The sequence below is a fragment of the Hypanus sabinus genome, chromosome 19, assembly GCF_030144855.1.
Source record: "Hypanus sabinus isolate sHypSab1 chromosome 19, sHypSab1.hap1, whole genome shotgun sequence".
NCBI lineage: Eukaryota > Metazoa > Chordata > Chondrichthyes > Myliobatiformes > Dasyatidae > Hypanus > Hypanus sabinus.
This window is the reverse complement of record NC_082724.1, coordinates 5,816,857-5,833,550: the sequence shown is the minus strand read 5'-3', so window position 1 is coordinate 5,833,550 and position 16,694 is coordinate 5,816,857. Positions and strand designations below refer to the sequence as shown.

Below are 16,694 nucleotides of genomic sequence, written 5' to 3'. Positions count from 1 at the left end.
AGGGAGGGTTGAATGCACACACTGGAGTGCTCAGTTCATTCACTTTAAACAGTAACATTTAGTCTGCAGGGAGGTCAGTGAGATGGTGCTGAGTGGAAAAAGGAACAGAAATCTAAGATGAAACTGCACAAAGCAGGCTCAACAGGGCTCCTAATTACTGTAGGATGAAGTGGGATAGACACAGTGGGAGCGAGACACAGAGAGAGAACAAGTTCCTCTGTTCAGACGGGCTTTATTCCCACGTTACATTGATTCATGCTGATTTTAATTCACACACAAGCACAGAGTGTTAATTGAGATTTTTTTAAAATTCCAATTGATGCTTTATATTTCAAATCAGTTTTATTTTCAGCCTTATGAGCTATTGATTCAGAATCAGAATCAAGTTTAATGTCACTGACATATATTGCAAAATTTGTTGTTTTATGGCAGTAGTACAGTGCAATGCATCAAAAAACTATAAATTATAACTAGAAATCTGCAGATTTGTATATAAACCTCCTGCCTGATGGTAGTAGTGAGAATAGAGCATGGTGCGTTTGATTTCTACAGATGTACTGTGGCAAGCATTCTAACTGGCTGAATCACCGTCTGTGGCAGGCTGTTCCCATTGAGGTTGGATGAGACTAGAACTAGAGGACGAAGGTTAAGAGTGAGGGGTGAAATGTTGAAGGGGAACATGAACGACAACTTCTTCACTCAGAGGATAGTGCGAGCCCTGAACAAGTTGCCAGTGGAAGTGATGAGTGCAGGTTTGATTTCAACATTTAAGAGGAGTTTGGATAAGTACATGGATGGGGAGGGGTATGGAGGGCTGTGGTCTGAGTACACGCCAATGGAACTAGGCAGAAGCATGAACTAGATGCTTCTAGAATGGCCCATTTTTGTGCTATAGTGCTCTTTGATTCTATGATTTATATTGCTTGTTGATTTAAATAAATTTTGCTCAGCACAAGCAAATAAAGAATTAAATCCAAAGGAACCACGGGAGAGAAAGGCAAGAATAAAGACATTAGGTGCTCTCCCCAACACCTTCCCAATAAATCTCATGGCGCGACAGATTCTCTAGCCTTAACAATATTACTTACACAGCCTGTTGTTTAGATTCATCTAATGATTTGGCAGTCACCATCATTCATACTAGCTTTCCAATGCCAAGTTTATTTAAATAACAAAATCCGGTTTTCACAATGATGTGATTTGAATTTACATCAGCTGATTATTCGCTCTCTCTGAGCTATATGCTCCTAACTCATAGTATCATATCACAGGCTGCTGCTTCAGAATCGGAATCAGGTTTAATATCACTGGCATATGTTGTGAAATTTGTTAACTTTGTGGTAGAAGTGCAATGCAATACATGATAAATATAGAAAAAACTGAATTACAGTAAGTATGTGTATGTATATTAAATAGTTAAGTTAAACTAAGTAGTGTAAAAACAGAAATTTTAAAAAGTAGTGAGTTAGTGTTCATGGGTTCAACATCCATTTGGAAATCGGATGGAAGAGGGGAAGAAGCTGTTCCTGAATTGTTGAGTGTGTGCCTTCAGGCTCCTGTACCTCCTTCCTGATGATAGCAATGAGAACAAGGCATGACCTGGGTGGTGGGGGTCCTTAATGATGGATGCTGCCTTCCTGAGGCACCACTCCATGAAGATGCCTTGGATACTACAGATGGAGCTGATTAATTTTACAACTTTCTGCAACTTGCTTCAATTCTGTATGGTAGCCCCCCTCACCCTGTTCCCCCCCCCCCCCACACCTCGATACCAGACGGTGATGCAGCCAGTCAGTGCTCTCCACTGTACACCTGTAGAATTTTTAGGTGACAAATCAAACTTCGTCAAACTCCTAATGAAACATAGTTCCTGTCTTGCCTTCCTTCTGGTGTCAGTGGGTGGGGGAAGAAATTATGTTGGAAGATTAAACTCAAATCGCTCAAATGGAATGCTGAAGTTCATAGGTTCCTGTACACCTGCTTTTGAGCATCGGCATCTCATTTTCATTTATTCATGCAGATTTTGGAATCCCTGTCTATATCTATTGACCATCCTTGATTACCCTTGGGAAGGTGGGTTTGAAGGATCACCTTACTTACTGCCCATTACACCGCTGGCGTTTAGGGCAGCAATGAAGGTCCTCCATCTCTGGTGATGTTCAAGGCTTCCTTCATCATGTCAGTAGCTTCCTCTCAGTGTTCACTACTGTCAGTCCATGGAAGTCCTAGGTGGAGACTCAGGAATACTGTCACACAAAGATGTAGAAGGATTCTTCATTGTTATTTCTGTAACATTTTTGTTTGACTGAGCTCAACCCCTGAACCTGGAGGACCGGTGGACCACTCTTAGTCTGGCCTCTACCCTTTGACCTGTTTGACATGGGTGACCCTACCAAGAGCCAAAGCACAAAGCTCTGACCCCAGTCATCATAGCACTCCAGGTCATTGAGGCATACAAACCTCCAAACCAAGACAAGGTTGTCGTCCTCCTGGAGGGTGAAGAATCAAGGATCAGCTTTATTCACATACATGGATTAGGAATTTGCTGTGGTGTGTGGGCATAGCATGCAACAAAAAATAACAACATTCAACAAGGCGCTAAGAGGCATAGATCAAGTCAGAGACTTTTTTCCAGGGCAGAAAATATACCTACACAAGGGGTAGGTATAATTTACAGGTGATTGGAGGAAAGTATAGATGGTATGTCAGAGGTATGCTCTTTACACAGGAAGTTCTGGGTGCATTGAGCACCCTGCCAGGAGTGGGGGTAGAAGCAGATACATTAGGGACACTTAAGAAACTCTTTGAAAGGTACATCATGAGGCCACCATGGTTCAGGGTTGACCATGGATGTTGTGTCCTAGCTGTCTAGCTATGCAAGCCAGGGCAGTATCATATGGAGAGGAAGCTGATGAATACAAAGGAATGGCAGAGACCGATACAGTTTGACATCAACAGTGTTGCAGGAGTTGCCACTGTTGAACTCAACATAGGTCTGCCTAAGGAATTCCAGATTTTTCCTTGGGTTTAGTCCTGAAGCCTTTCCCATCAGTGGGTCTAGCTGTAAGGCAGTGGAGGTCTGAGATCAGAATTTTCCTTCTCCTAGATGAGCTGCCAACCGTGGTTGACAAGCCCCATCTGCCTAAAGTAATTGGTTTTATGGTGCCAGTAACCCACCTTTTTCCATTCTCCTTTCAGTAGAAGCAGTTCCGCTGGGCTTAGTAGCTAAGCCACTCGGGAAGGCCAGGAGCTGGTCTTGGTTGTCAGAAGCTATTAGATACGCACGCCATTGGGAGCATTTAATAGGTAGTGGGAACTAGTTCTGAGCCTGAAGCAAGTCACTGGGCAAAGAAATCTGGGCCCAGAGCCTTTCATAGCAGCGGTGGCTGGGTCCTAGTGTGAGTTACAATGCACTGTTCAGACCATCTAAACACTGGCCCAGATCGGAGGCGAGAGCCAATCTCGCTCACTGTCCGAGATGGTCACTCGTCTCTCCAGGGCACCGGAGCCTTTTGCCGTTCTGTTATTTAGTCAATTTAAACACTGGCCCAGAGAGACTGAAAAGACAGGGTGTCAGTTGGGAAGAGAGCCAATTTCACTCATTCTCTGCGATGGTCATCTCCATGGTGTGGAGGCTATGAAGACTGCCTCAGCTGCTGTGCTCCAGGCCCGCTAATGTGATGAACTGATAAGTGAGGCTTTGGGCCTACTCCAGGCCGCTCCGGGGTTCAGATCTGAGGACTCAGTTTTGGTTTGAATGCTGTTGTTTGCTTCAATTGTTTGCACGATATGTATTTTTTTCTCTCACTAGTGCATCTAGTGTTCGTCTTTTATTTTCATTTATATATTTTTCTTTAATTGTGTTCTTTTGTTTTTCTTGCTTTGTGGCTACCTGTGAGCAAGCAAGTCTCAGGGTTGTATAATTGTGCATTCTTTGATAATAACTGAATCTTGAATTTTTAACTGCCAAGATGTAAGGCGGTTGATTATAAAATCTCTGGGAACTGTCAGGATCCTCAAAATGCTGTTTAAACTCTGGCTAGGCCACGTCTGGAGTGCATACAGTTCTGGTCACCTCACTAGAGATAGGATGTTGATGCTTTGGGGAGGATGCCTCTAAACCAGGATGCTTCCTGGTGTAGACGACAGGTGCTGTCATAAGAGCTGGACAAACTTGGGTTGTTTTCTCTGGAGCGGTGGAGGCTGACGGAAGATCTGATTGACAAGATTATGAGTGGCATAAATAGAGTGGACAGAGAGTATTTGTTTATTGAAATGTCTAATACCAGAGGGCATGCATTGAAGGTGAGAGGTTCAAGGGGGATATGAGGGGTGAGTTTTTTACTCAGTGGTGGATACATGGAATGTGCTGCCTGGTATGGTGGTAAAGGCAAATATATTAGAGGCTTTTAAGAGATATTTAGATAGGCATATGGCTGTGAGGAAGATGGAGGGATTTGGACATCGTGTAGGTGGGAGGAATTACTGTTTGGGTGTTTTTGATTTACTATTTAGCTTGTTTGGAACAAAATTATGGGCTGAATGGCCTGTACTCTTCTATGTTCTACGTTCCCCTCCAAGGGAATTAGTGAAATGGATGGGATTTCAATCTGGTCATCATCGCCAACGACTGTTCTATTTTTAGATCCCTCGTTATTAACTGAATTTAAATTCCACATCTTTCTCATTGGGATTTAATCCCTGAACTCTGAGTTCGGGTTGCTGTTGCTTGCTGTCATTGTAGTGAGAAGGAAAATTTAATGCCAGAGGATTAAAATAGAAAAGCAAGCTTTATAAGGCATTGGTCAGATCACACTTGGGATATTGTGAGCAGTTTTGGGCCTCTTGTCTAAGAAAGGATGCGCTTGTGAGATGGTTTGGAGGAGGTTCAAAAGAATGATCCCAGGAATGAAAGGGTTAATATACCAGGAGAGTTTGATGGCTTTGGGCCTTAATTCAGTAGAGTTTAGAAGTACAAGGGGAGATCTCATTGAAGCTTATCAAATATTGAAAGGCCTAGATAGAGTGAATTAGGGGAGGATGTTTCCGATGGTAGGGGAGTCTAGGACCAGAGGACGTAGTCTCAGAATAGAGGGTCATTCACTTAGAGATCTAGAGGAATTTATTTATCCAGGGGATGGTGAATCTGTGGAATTCATTGCTGCAGGCAACTATGGAGGTCAAGTCATTGGGTATATTTAAAGTGGAGGTTGATAAATTCTTGATTAATCAGGGAGTCATAGGTTATGGGGAGAAAGCAGGAGAATGGGGTTGAGAAGGATAATAAATCAGCCATGATAGAATGGTGGAGCAGACTTGATGGGCTGAATGGCCTAATTCTACTCCTTCGTCTTATGGTCTTATCACATTGCAGTGAAAGGGGAAGCCATTAGGAAACTAACTACTCTAAAAATGTATTTGCTGGACATGCTCCACATCCCTGCCTGTTCATATGCCTGTTTAAATGCCTTTCGAATGTTGCTGCCATATCACCACCCCTGAAAGCTGGTTCCAGTCTCTAAGTGAAAAGCCTTGCCCAACACTCCACCTTATATACTTCCCTTCTCTCTGAACAGCTTTGTCCCCTAGTGTTTCATATTCCCACCCAGGGAGAAAAGCGTTAACTTCTTAACGTCTCCCAGTGTAGGAATGTTTTTCCTTGCAATCTTCCTTTCTCTGGATACCTTTACACTAACGGGGAAAATAAATCTACCGTATCAGAAGACCCTTCCGAAATTCTTCACAGGAATCATCAGGCAGCCTACAGATTTGATGGCCTGAACATCGAATACTCTAACTTCCGGTAATTTCTCTCCCCTCCCCTTTTCTTTCCATTCCCCATCCTGGTTCCTCTCATCCCTTTTCCTCACCTCCCTCTGGTTCTTTTCCTGCTTCCCATAGTCCTATAGTCCACTCTCCTCCCCTATCAGATTCCTCCTTCAGCCCTTTACCCCTTCCACCCATCACCTCTCAGCTCCTTACTTCATCCCCTCCCCTATCAGATTCCTCCTTCAGCCCTTTACCCCTTCCACCCATCACCTCTCAGCTCCTTACTTCATCCCCTCCCCCCTTTGCAGTACCTTCCTCCTCACCTGGTCTCACCTATCACCGGCCGGCTTGTACACCTCCCCCTCCCCGCACCTCTGTATTCTGGCTTCTGCTCCCTCCCTTTCCAGTCCTGATGACGGGCCTTGACATGAAGCGGTGACTCTTTATACCTCTCCATAGATGCTGCCTGACCTGCTGAATTCCTCCAGCATTCTGTGTGTGTTACTCCACAGGAAGTGCACTTTCAGGCTTCCAGCGAAGAGCAGTTAATTAAATTGTAAATTGCAACGAGGCAGTTCCAGTGTGTGACTGTGAATGAGATCCCAGCATGTGAAAGCCTCACGCTCACTGCCTGAGGCTCTTTAATTGAGATCCAAAAGTAGAGGGAAAAAAAGCCCTGACTCTGTCAATGCTCGAGGAATCGATGCTGTATTTTTGTGCACCATGCTGTGACGGTGATGCAAAAACGGCAGAGCTGGCAAGTGGGATCTGCACTGTAAATCCTGCAGGAGAGAGGGGCTTCAGAGGGAACTGTGAGAAGATTTTGCACAGAATTTAAGGAAAGATATTCATCTAGGCAAATTGTATAGGCAGACAAGCCAGCAGAACAGGATCCCACTAGTAAAGGCTGATGCCGATGATGCGTTGGGCAGATTTGACATCACTGGCTGAGGCAGTGAATACAAGGACAGGGTGGTTATGATAGAACTTGTACAGAATGATTTGACTACAGGAACAGGACATCTTTAATTGAATTAAATGGGGAAGTTGGTGAACTGCACCCTGACCTGCTGAGATCTGTCAGCATTATGTGTGTGTTGCTCCAGATTTCCAGTATCTGCAGTCTTTTGTGCCTCCATTAAATTGGTAAATTGGCCAATTACCTTTGAATACTGCCGCTGTCTTTAAGAAGTTTGTGCGATCTCCCTGTGACAGTGTGTGTTTCCTTTGGGTTCTCCAGGTTTCTCCCACATTCCAAATATGTACGTTAAGGGTTAAGGTTGGTGAATTGTTGGCCTGCTATGTTGGCACTGGAAGTGTGGCAACATTTGTGGGCTAACCCAGCATCACCCTCAGTCTAACTCAAAAAAATACATTTCCCTGTATGTTTTGATGTATATGTGACAAATAATGCTAATAGCCAAAATATGTACAGTGAAAAATTTTGTTTTGCATGCCATCTGTACAGATCATTTTATGACTGGTATTGGTAATGGTTTATTATTGTCACATGTACCAAGCTTGTCTTGCACACTGATCAGAGGTAGGGTAAAGGCACAACAATAACAATACAGAATAAAGTGCAACACCTATGGAGAAAGTGCAGTGCAGGTAAACGGTGACGTACAAGATCATACTGAGGTGAGGCTAAGAATCCATTTTACAGTCCAAAAGGTCTGTTCAAGCGTTTGATAACAGTGGGATAGAAACTGTTCTCGAGCCTGGTGGGACATGCTTTCAGGCTTTTGTATCTTCTCTCAGATAGGAGAGGGAAGAAGAGAGAATGTCTTTGACTATGCCGGCTGCTTTACTGAGGCATTGAGAAGTGTAGACAGAGTTCGTGGAGGGGAGGCTGGTGCATTGAGGTAGTGCAAGGGAAAAACAATAACAGGTTGCAGAATGAAGTATTACACTCCCAGAGAAAGTGCAGCATGTACGGACAATAAGTTGCAAGGGTCACAATGAGGTAGATTGTGAGGTCAGGAATCTGTCTCATTGGACTGGAGGACCATGCTTAATTGGATTATTTTTTTCAAAAGGTAAAAGTGAAAAGCTTTGTTTTATTTATTTATTGAGATACAGCGTGGAGTAGGCCCTCGAGCCACACCACCAGCAATCCCCATTTTAGCCTAATCGCGGGACAATTTACAACAAGCAAGTAACCTACCAAGCGGTATGGAACGTGGGAGGAAACTGAAGCACCCGGAGGAAATCGATGCAGTCACGGGAAGAATGGACAGACTCCTTAAAGACTACATTGCATGCCACCCAGATAGATCATTCCATACCTGAGTACACCGAGATAGGACAAGGGAATACGGAACATCAGGTTACATGTGCAGAGAAAATGCATTACAGGAAGGCAATAAGGAGCAAGAACCTGTGATATTAAGATGTTACTGTAGCAGTGATGTACCTTGCATTCTGGGTTAAGTTTTAATCTCCTTGTTTGAGGATGGATCTTCTTGCCATGTCAGACATAGAGTCATTTGACAGGGAAATAAGCTCTTTGGCCCCGCTCATCCCTCCCACTCCAGACGTTCTTTTTTCTCCCCTCAAAGTAAACCACAGTAAATTTATTATCAAAATACATGTATGTCACTATGTGTAATAATCTTTCAAGAATCACTAGATTCTGGAATGGTTCCAGAAGACTGGAAAATTGTAGGTGTCACTCCAACCTTCAAGGAGGGAGGAAGTCAGAAGAAAGGAAACTATAGGCCAGTTAGTCTGACCTCAGTGTTTGGGAAGATGTTGGAGTCGATTATTAAGGATGAGGTTTCAGAGTTCTTGGTGACACATGATAAAATAGGCTGTAGTCAGCATGATTTCCTCAAGGGAAAGTCTTGCCTGACATATCTGTTGGAATTTTTTGAAGAAATAACAAGGTGAATAGAAAAGGAGAATTGGTTGATGCTGTGTACTTGGATTTCAGAAGGTCTTCGACTTGGGGGATGTTGTGCATGATTCCCTAAAGGTTAATTTGCAGGTTAAGTCTAGGGTGAGAAAGGCAAATGTGATTTTGGCATTCATTTCAAACGTATAAAATATAAACGCAATGTTGAGACTTTATAAAGCACTGGTGAGGCCTCACTTGGTGTATTGTGAACAGTTTTGGGCCCCATAACTTAGAAAGGATGTGCTGAAACTGGAGAGGGTTCAAAGGAGGTTCACGAAAATGATTCCAGGATTGAATGGCTTGTCATAGGAAGGAAGTCTGATGGCCCCAGGCCTGTATTCACTGGAACTCAGAATAATAAGGGGTGACCTCATTGAAACTTATCATATGGTGAAAGGCCTTAATAGAGTGTATGTGGGGAAGATGTTTCCTATGGCAGGAGACTATGACCAGAGACTCAGAATAGAGGGGTGTCCTTTTAGAATGGAAATGAGGAGGAATTTCTTTAGCCAGAAAGTGGTGAATCTGAGGAATTCTTTGCCACGAGCACCTGTGAAGGCCAAGTCATTGGGTATATTTCAGGCAGAGGTTGATAGATTCTTGATTAGTCAGGGCATGAAGGGATATGGGGAGAGGCAGGAGACTGGGGCTGAGGGAAATGGATCAGCCATGATGAAATGGTGGAGCAGACTTGATGGGCCACATGGCCTCATTCTGCTTCTATATCTTATGGTCTTATATACAGCCCTGAGATTCATTTTTTGCAGGCATTCACAGTAGAACAAAGAAATAAAATAATAATTTAAAAACTACACACAAAGACTGACAATAGACAATAGGTGCAGAAGTAGACCATTTGGCCCCTCGAGTCTGCACCGCCATTCTGAGATCATGGCTGATCATTCACTATCAATACCCAGTCCCTGCCTTGTCCCCATATCCCTTGATTCCCCTATCCATCAGATATCTATCCAGCTCCTTCTTGAAAGCATCCAGAGAATTGGCCTCCACCGTCTTCTGAGGCAGTGCATTCCACACCTCCACAACTCTCTGGGAGAAGAAGCTCTTCCTCAACTCTGTTTTAAATAACTGACCTCTTATTCTCAATCCATGCCCTCTGGTACTGGACTCTCCCAACATCTGGAACATATTTCCTGCCTCAATCCTATCAAATCCTTTAATTATCTTAAACGTTTCAATCAGATCCCCTCTCAATCTCCTCAGTTCCAGCATGTACAAGCCCAATCTCTCCAATCTCTCTGCGTAAGACAGCCCTGCCATCCCAGGAATCAACCTAGTGAATCTACGCTGCACTTCCTCAATCGCCAGAATGTCCTTCCTTAAACCTGGAGACCAAAACTGTACACAATATTCCAGGTGTGGTCTCACCAGGGCATCCTTGCTCTTGTACTCAATTCCCCTTGTAACAAAGGCCAACATTCCATTTGCCCTCTTCACTGCCTGTTGCACTTGCTCATTCACCTTCATTGACTGATGAACTAGGACTCCTAGGTCTCTTTGCATTTCTCCCTTACCTAACTCTACACCGTTCAGACAATACTCTGCCCTCTTGTTCCTGCTTCCAAAGTGGATAACTTCACATTTATTCACATTGAATGACATCTGCCAAGTATCTGCCCACTCACCCAGCCTATCCAAGTCTCCCTGTATTCTCCTAACATCCTCTTCGCATGTCACACTGCCATCCAGTTTAATATTGTCAGCAAACTTGCTGATATAGTTTTCAATGCCCTCATCTAAATCGTTGACATAAATCGTAAAGAGCTGTGGTCCCAATACAGAGCCCTGTGGTACCCCACTAGTCACCTCCAGCCAGTCCGAGAAACACCCATTCACTGCTACCCTTTGCTTTCTATCTGCCAACCAGTTTTCTATCCATGTTGAAACCCTGCCCCCAATGCCATGAGCTCTGATTTTACTCACCAATCTCCTATGTGGCTCCTTATCGAATGCCTTCTGAAAATCTAGGTACACAACATCCACTGGCTTACCCTCGTCTAACATCCTTGTTACACCCTCAAAAAACTCCAACAGATTAATCAAGCATGATTTGCCCTTGGTAAATCCATGCTGGCTCGGCCTAATCCTATTAATCCTATCCTATTGACAAATAATCAATGTGCAAGCAAGACAAACTACATATGCTGGATCAGGAGCCTGACTAATGATTTAAAGTTCAAAAAGTAAATTCATTATCGAAGTACATATATGTTACTATATACAACCCCGAGATTCATTTTCTTGTGGGCATGCATGGTAGATGCAAGGAAACAGCATAGAATCAATGAAAAACCACGCACGTCAAGATGGACAAACAACCCACATGCAAAAGACAACAATCTGTGAAAATACGAAAAAAAGCAATAATAATAATAATAATGAAAAATAAACAGTAAATATTAAGAACATGAGATGAAGAGTCCTTGAAGGTGAGTCGATAGGTAGTGGGAACAGTTCAGCGATGGGGTGAGTGAAGTTTAGTGAAGTTATCCCTCTGGTTCAAGAACCTGATGGTTGAGAGGTAATAACTGTTACTGAATCTGGTGATGTGGGTCCTGAGGCTGCAGTACGACCTTCTTGATTTCAGCAGTGAGAAGAGAAGAAAGAGATGCTGCTTTCCTGTGACAGTTCTCCACGTAGATGTGATCAATGGTGGGGTGGGGAGGTCCTTTTCCTGTGATGGGCTGGGCTGCATCCATTGCTTTTTGCAGGCTTTTCTGTTGTTGAGCAGTGCTGTTTCCAGACCCCATCTCCCACTGAGCAGAAGATACAAATCCTGAAAGCACGTACCACCAGTACACTTGACAATAATAAACCAATTTAACAAAGTTGCTTCAGGAGTCCTCTCAAGATAGTTGATCATTTGTCCTACGTATGTCAATCCTTTGGAAAGTGGTGATGCTGGGTTTGAACAGTTTCCCACCAGGAGTTAACGGTCAGAGGACAGTACTCACTGTGATCATGGGAAAACACAAAGAGGGACTGGTTGACGAGCATTGTGGCAACGTTGCCGTACGCCCCGCTATGTTCTCCAGCGCCGTGTAGTATCATCACCAGGGCCCTGCAACAGCGAGGTGAAGAGGATTTACCAGTGGAATAATAAAGATTAGCTTTATTTGTTACATGCACTTTGAAACACTGAAACCAGCAGTGAAATATTCCTTTTGCATCAACGACCAAAGCGGTCTGAGGATGTGCTGGGGGCAGCCTGCAAGTGTTGTCGTGCTTCTGGCGTGCACCTAGCGTGCCCACAACTCACTAATCCTAACCCATATGTGCTTGGAATGTGGGAGGAAACCAGAGCATCTGGAGGAAACCCACGCAGTCACAGGGAGAATGTACAAACTCCTTACAGAGAACAGTGGGATCTGTTATAAGACTATTGAACCGCTCCCTAGAATGATCAGATAGACTCCTGACCTCACAGTCCACCTTGTGGCCTTGCTCCTCACTGTTTGCAATGCACTTTCTCCATGGCTGCAACAATGTATTCTGCAATCTGTTATTGATTTTCCCTTGTACTACCTCAATATTCAGAGGGCACAGCCTCAGAACACAGGGACATTCTTTCAGAGTGGATATGAAGAGGGATTTCTTTAGCCAAAGAGTGGTGAATTTGTTGCCACAGGGGGCTGTGGGGGCCAAATCTTTATGCGTATTTAAGGCAGAGGTTGATAAGTTCTTGATTAGTCAGAGGATGTAGGGATATGGGATATGGAGATTGGGCTGAGAAGGAAATGGATCATCCATGATGAAATGGCAGAGCAGACTTGATAGTCCGAAAAGCCTAATCCTGCTCCAATATCTTGTAGTCTTCTGATGTGATGAAATGATCTGTACAGATGGCATGCAGAACAAAGTTTCTGAGTTTATCGCTGTCACCTGTACCAAAGTAAGCTCACTTAATGATTACCAATCATCGTGAAGTCATGAAAAATTGTTTGCAACAGCATCACAGGCACACAGGTTCAGACAGCACACAGAACATTAATTACACATCAACTATACCAGGCTTGAAGAAAAAGGACAGGGACAAACAAAACATTGCTGCAAAAATGAAACATCACCGGAATCTACATGAGCTATAGGGAAAGGCTAAATCAATTAGGAGTTTATTCCTTGGAGAGTAGAAGAACAAGGGGAGATCTAATCGAGGTTTATAAAATTATGTGGGGTATGTAGATAGGGTAAAGGTGGCAGGGTGGAGATAGGTCTCGGCCAAAGGAGGTGTAAGTCATTCCACTAGCCTGCAGATCACCCTTGGGCAAGGTGTAGCACCTGCCTAGCCCCTGATCAGGGTCACGTGAAGCCATGGGAGCCGGTGGTGGATGGTCGTACGAGCAGCCGGTGCACATCGCAAGTCCTGCTTATGCGACCACTGAAGCCAGGCAGACAATCTCCGATGAGCATTGAAAATCTCTGAGGAGCTTCTTGTAAATTCACTGCCAACAAGAAGGTTGTTCGGCACAACTTTGTGGGCCGAAGGGCCTGTATTGTGCTGTAGGTTTTCTATATTCCTGTGTTTCTATAAGAAACACAGAAATAAGGTGATGACAAACCACTTTAGTAGAAACATTTGCCAAGAACAATCATGATTGTGGATAGAGCACGATTGCCAATGTCATATGGGATGGCACACGATGATGATGAGATAGTGTAAATGCAAGTAGGTTTTCCTCTACTGAGATTGGGTGAGACTAGAACTAGAGGTCATAGATTAGGGGTGAAAGGAGAACTTGAAGGGGTTGTCTTCACTCAGAGGGTGATGTGAGCATGGACTGAAGTGCCAGCAGACACATCCTGTTCTCACCTCTATCATCAGAAGCCTGAAGGGACACACTCAACGTTTTAGGGACAACTTCTTCCCACCGCCGTCAGATTTCTGAATGGACATTGAACCCATGAACACTACTTCACTTTTTTTGCACTTTTATTTAATTTAACTTTTAGATATATATACTTACTGTAACTTATGGCTTTTATCATTATGTATTGCTTGCATAAACCAACAAATTTCACAGCATGTGCCAGTGATATTAAGCCTGATTCTGATAACTATAACAGAGTCAACGAAAGACCACACCAACTTGGGCGATCAACCAGTGTGCAACAGACAGGAAACTGTGTAAGTACAAAGAAATATAGAATAAATAAATAGGCACAATATCAAGAATGTGAGAGTCCTTGAAAGTGAGTCCATGGGTTGTGGAGTCAGGTCAGTGTTGAGTTTTGCAGATGTATAGAACTTCGGTCGATATGCATTTGGAATACAGTGTGCAGTTCTGGTCTTCCTATTACAAGAAGGATGTGGCAGTTTTGTGGGCAATGAAGAAATTCACCAGGATATTGCCTGGATTAGATGTTATTAGCTGCAGTGAGAGATTGGGCAACCTTCGATTGTCTTTTTCCGGAGCATCAGAGGCTGAGGGGAATCTTGATAGAGGTTTATAAAAGTTTGAGAGGTCTAGAGAGGATGGAAATGTCATTTAGTAGAGGGCAATGCTTTAGTGTGTCAGGGAGATGGGTGAAGCAAAATATTTTACATGGAGAGTGGTAGGCACTTGGAGATGAAAAGAAAGATTAGCTTTATTTGTCACAGGTACATCAAAATAAGCAGTGAAATGGGTCATTTGTGTCAAACCAAACCAGCGAACATTGTGCTGAACAGTCTGTGTCATTGCACTTCCTGTGGCAAAATACATGCCCACAACTCACTAACCCTAACCCATACATCTCTGGAATGTGGGAGGAAAGCGGAGTGCTGGGAGCAGCGGTCCCAACCTTTTTTTATGCCATGAAGCCTTACCACCAACTGAGGGGACAACGGACCCCAGGCTGGGAACCCCTGGAGGAATCCCATGTAGCCACAGGGAGAATGTACAATTCCTTATGGACAGCGGCGGAAATCGAACCCTGATCTTACAGCTGGTGCTGTAAAGCGTTGTGCGGACCGCTTCACTGCCGACGGAAGCAGATATGACAGATTAATTGATATGACACAAGGCAGCTAGACAGACAGGGAATGGAAGGAATGGATCATGTGCAGTCAGATGGGACGAGCTTGAATTGGCACTATGGTCCGCACAGATGTTGTGGGCTGGGTGGCCTGTTTCTTTGCTGTACTGTTCTAAAGCAATAAACAATCTGCTAAGAGGACTTGGTGGTTGTTGTACTGCATTCTGAACAATCCCAAGACTATATGCTGGTCTATTTTTAGGTACAGGTGCTATAGCCGATGATATTATTCTGGCCATTTAACCTACACCAAAATCAATCTAACCCTTCTCTCCTACACAGCCCACAGGTTTTCTAAATGTCCCTAATGCATCTGCCTCTACCACCACCCCTGGCAGGGTGTTCCATTCTTTGTGCAATAAATGTACCTCTGAAATTCCCCCCTCCCTTTACTTTCCTCCAATCACCCGATTATGCCCTCTTGTTTCAGCTAACTGTGCCTGGGAAAAAGTCCCTGGCCGTCCACTCTATCAAGGGCTCTTATCATCTCATACACCTTAGTTCTAGGGAATGAAACTAAATGAGAGGAAGAACGATGCTGGAGTATTGGGGAGCTGCTAATGTTGTTTGCAAAGGTAGGGATGAAGTAAATTACTCAAACCTCTCTAAATTGCTGTCATGTCCGGATAATTAGAATCATAATCAGGTTTAATATCACAGGCATACCAAAAGATCAACACAAATTCAAAAATATTGAAGTATATACCACCTTGAGATTTGTCTTCTCACAGACAGCTACAAAACAAAGGTACACAATAGAACCCACAAAATAAACCCTCAAAACAAAGAACCAATGTGCGAAAAAAGAGCAAATCATGCAAACAATAAAAAAAACAACAGAACATGAACCACTGGGTCCCTGAAAGTGAGTTCACAGCTGTGGAGCTGGTTCAACGTGCAACTGGTTCAGGAGCCCGATGGCTACAGGCCACAGGGACGGAGCTGTGAAATTTGTTGCTTTGTGGCAGCAGTACATTGCAATGCATATTAATAAAAAATATAAATTACAATAGGAAAAAAATTATAATGTATTAAATATGTAGTGGAAAAAGAGAGCAAAAAAAGAAAAGAAATAGTGAGGTAGTTTGCATGAGTTTATAGTCTATTCAGATGGTGTGTGGGGGGGGGGGGAAGAAGCAGTTTTTAAAACACTGAGTATGTGTCTTCAGGCTCCTGTACATCCTCCCTGATGGTGTCAATGAGAAGAGGACATGTCCTGGTGATGGGGGTCCTTAATGATGGATGCCACCTCTTTGAGGCATCACCTTTCGAAGGTGTCCTCGATGCTGGGGAGGCTGGAGCCCATGATGGAACTGATTGAGTTTACAACTTTACAGCATGTTCTGATCCTGTGTAGTGGTCCCTCCACACCAGCTGGTGATTGACCAGGTAGAATGCTGTCACATTTTAATGAGATGGGACAAACTTTCACTTAGAAAGGCAAGGATTGAACAGGGACGTCCAACATGGATTTGACACTCTGATTAACTGAATGATGCTCTGTTTGGAGGTAACAAAAATGATCAAGCTGCGGAGAGAGCTGGTGTGAGCTGATTAAGAGCTTTCTCTCATTTCGCTAATGTACCCCTCTGTGCTCTTGTGCTTCAGGGAGGATTGATTGCTATCTATGCCATGCACAACAGACCAGAAGACATCGCCGGGGCAATCTTCATTTCACCTTTGGTTACACTGAATCCTGAGTCAGCACGACCCTGGAAGGTAATAGTCAGCTGACTCATCGAGCACACAGAAGATAAAGCACGGTAAAAGACCCTTCATCCCAACAAACCCGTACTACTCAAATTACACCACCTACTAGCCCCTACGTCTTTGAAATGTCCAAGGACGTGCTGGGGGCAGCGTGCAAGTGTTACCACGCTTCTGGTGCCAACATAGCATGCCCACAACTCATTCATCTTCACCCACACATCTTTGGAATGTAGGAGGAAAGCTGGAGTACCCGGAAGAGACCCCCGTGGTCATGGAAAGA

General features: G+C 43.9%; 1 protein-coding gene across 2 annotated transcripts in view; it reads left to right on the top strand.

The window, feature by feature from the left end:
• The window catches only part of mgll (monoglyceride lipase), a 104,221-nt gene that overhangs the window by 57,769 nt on the left and 29,758 nt on the right, over nt 1–16,694 (top strand). For both annotated transcript variants that reach the window (XM_059943937.1, XM_059943938.1), the window contains one exon: nt 16,313–16,423. In XM_059943937.1, coding sequence (XP_059799920.1) covers nt 16,313–16,423 — 111 coding nt within the window. The remainder of the gene's footprint in view (nt 1–16,312; nt 16,424–16,694) is intronic.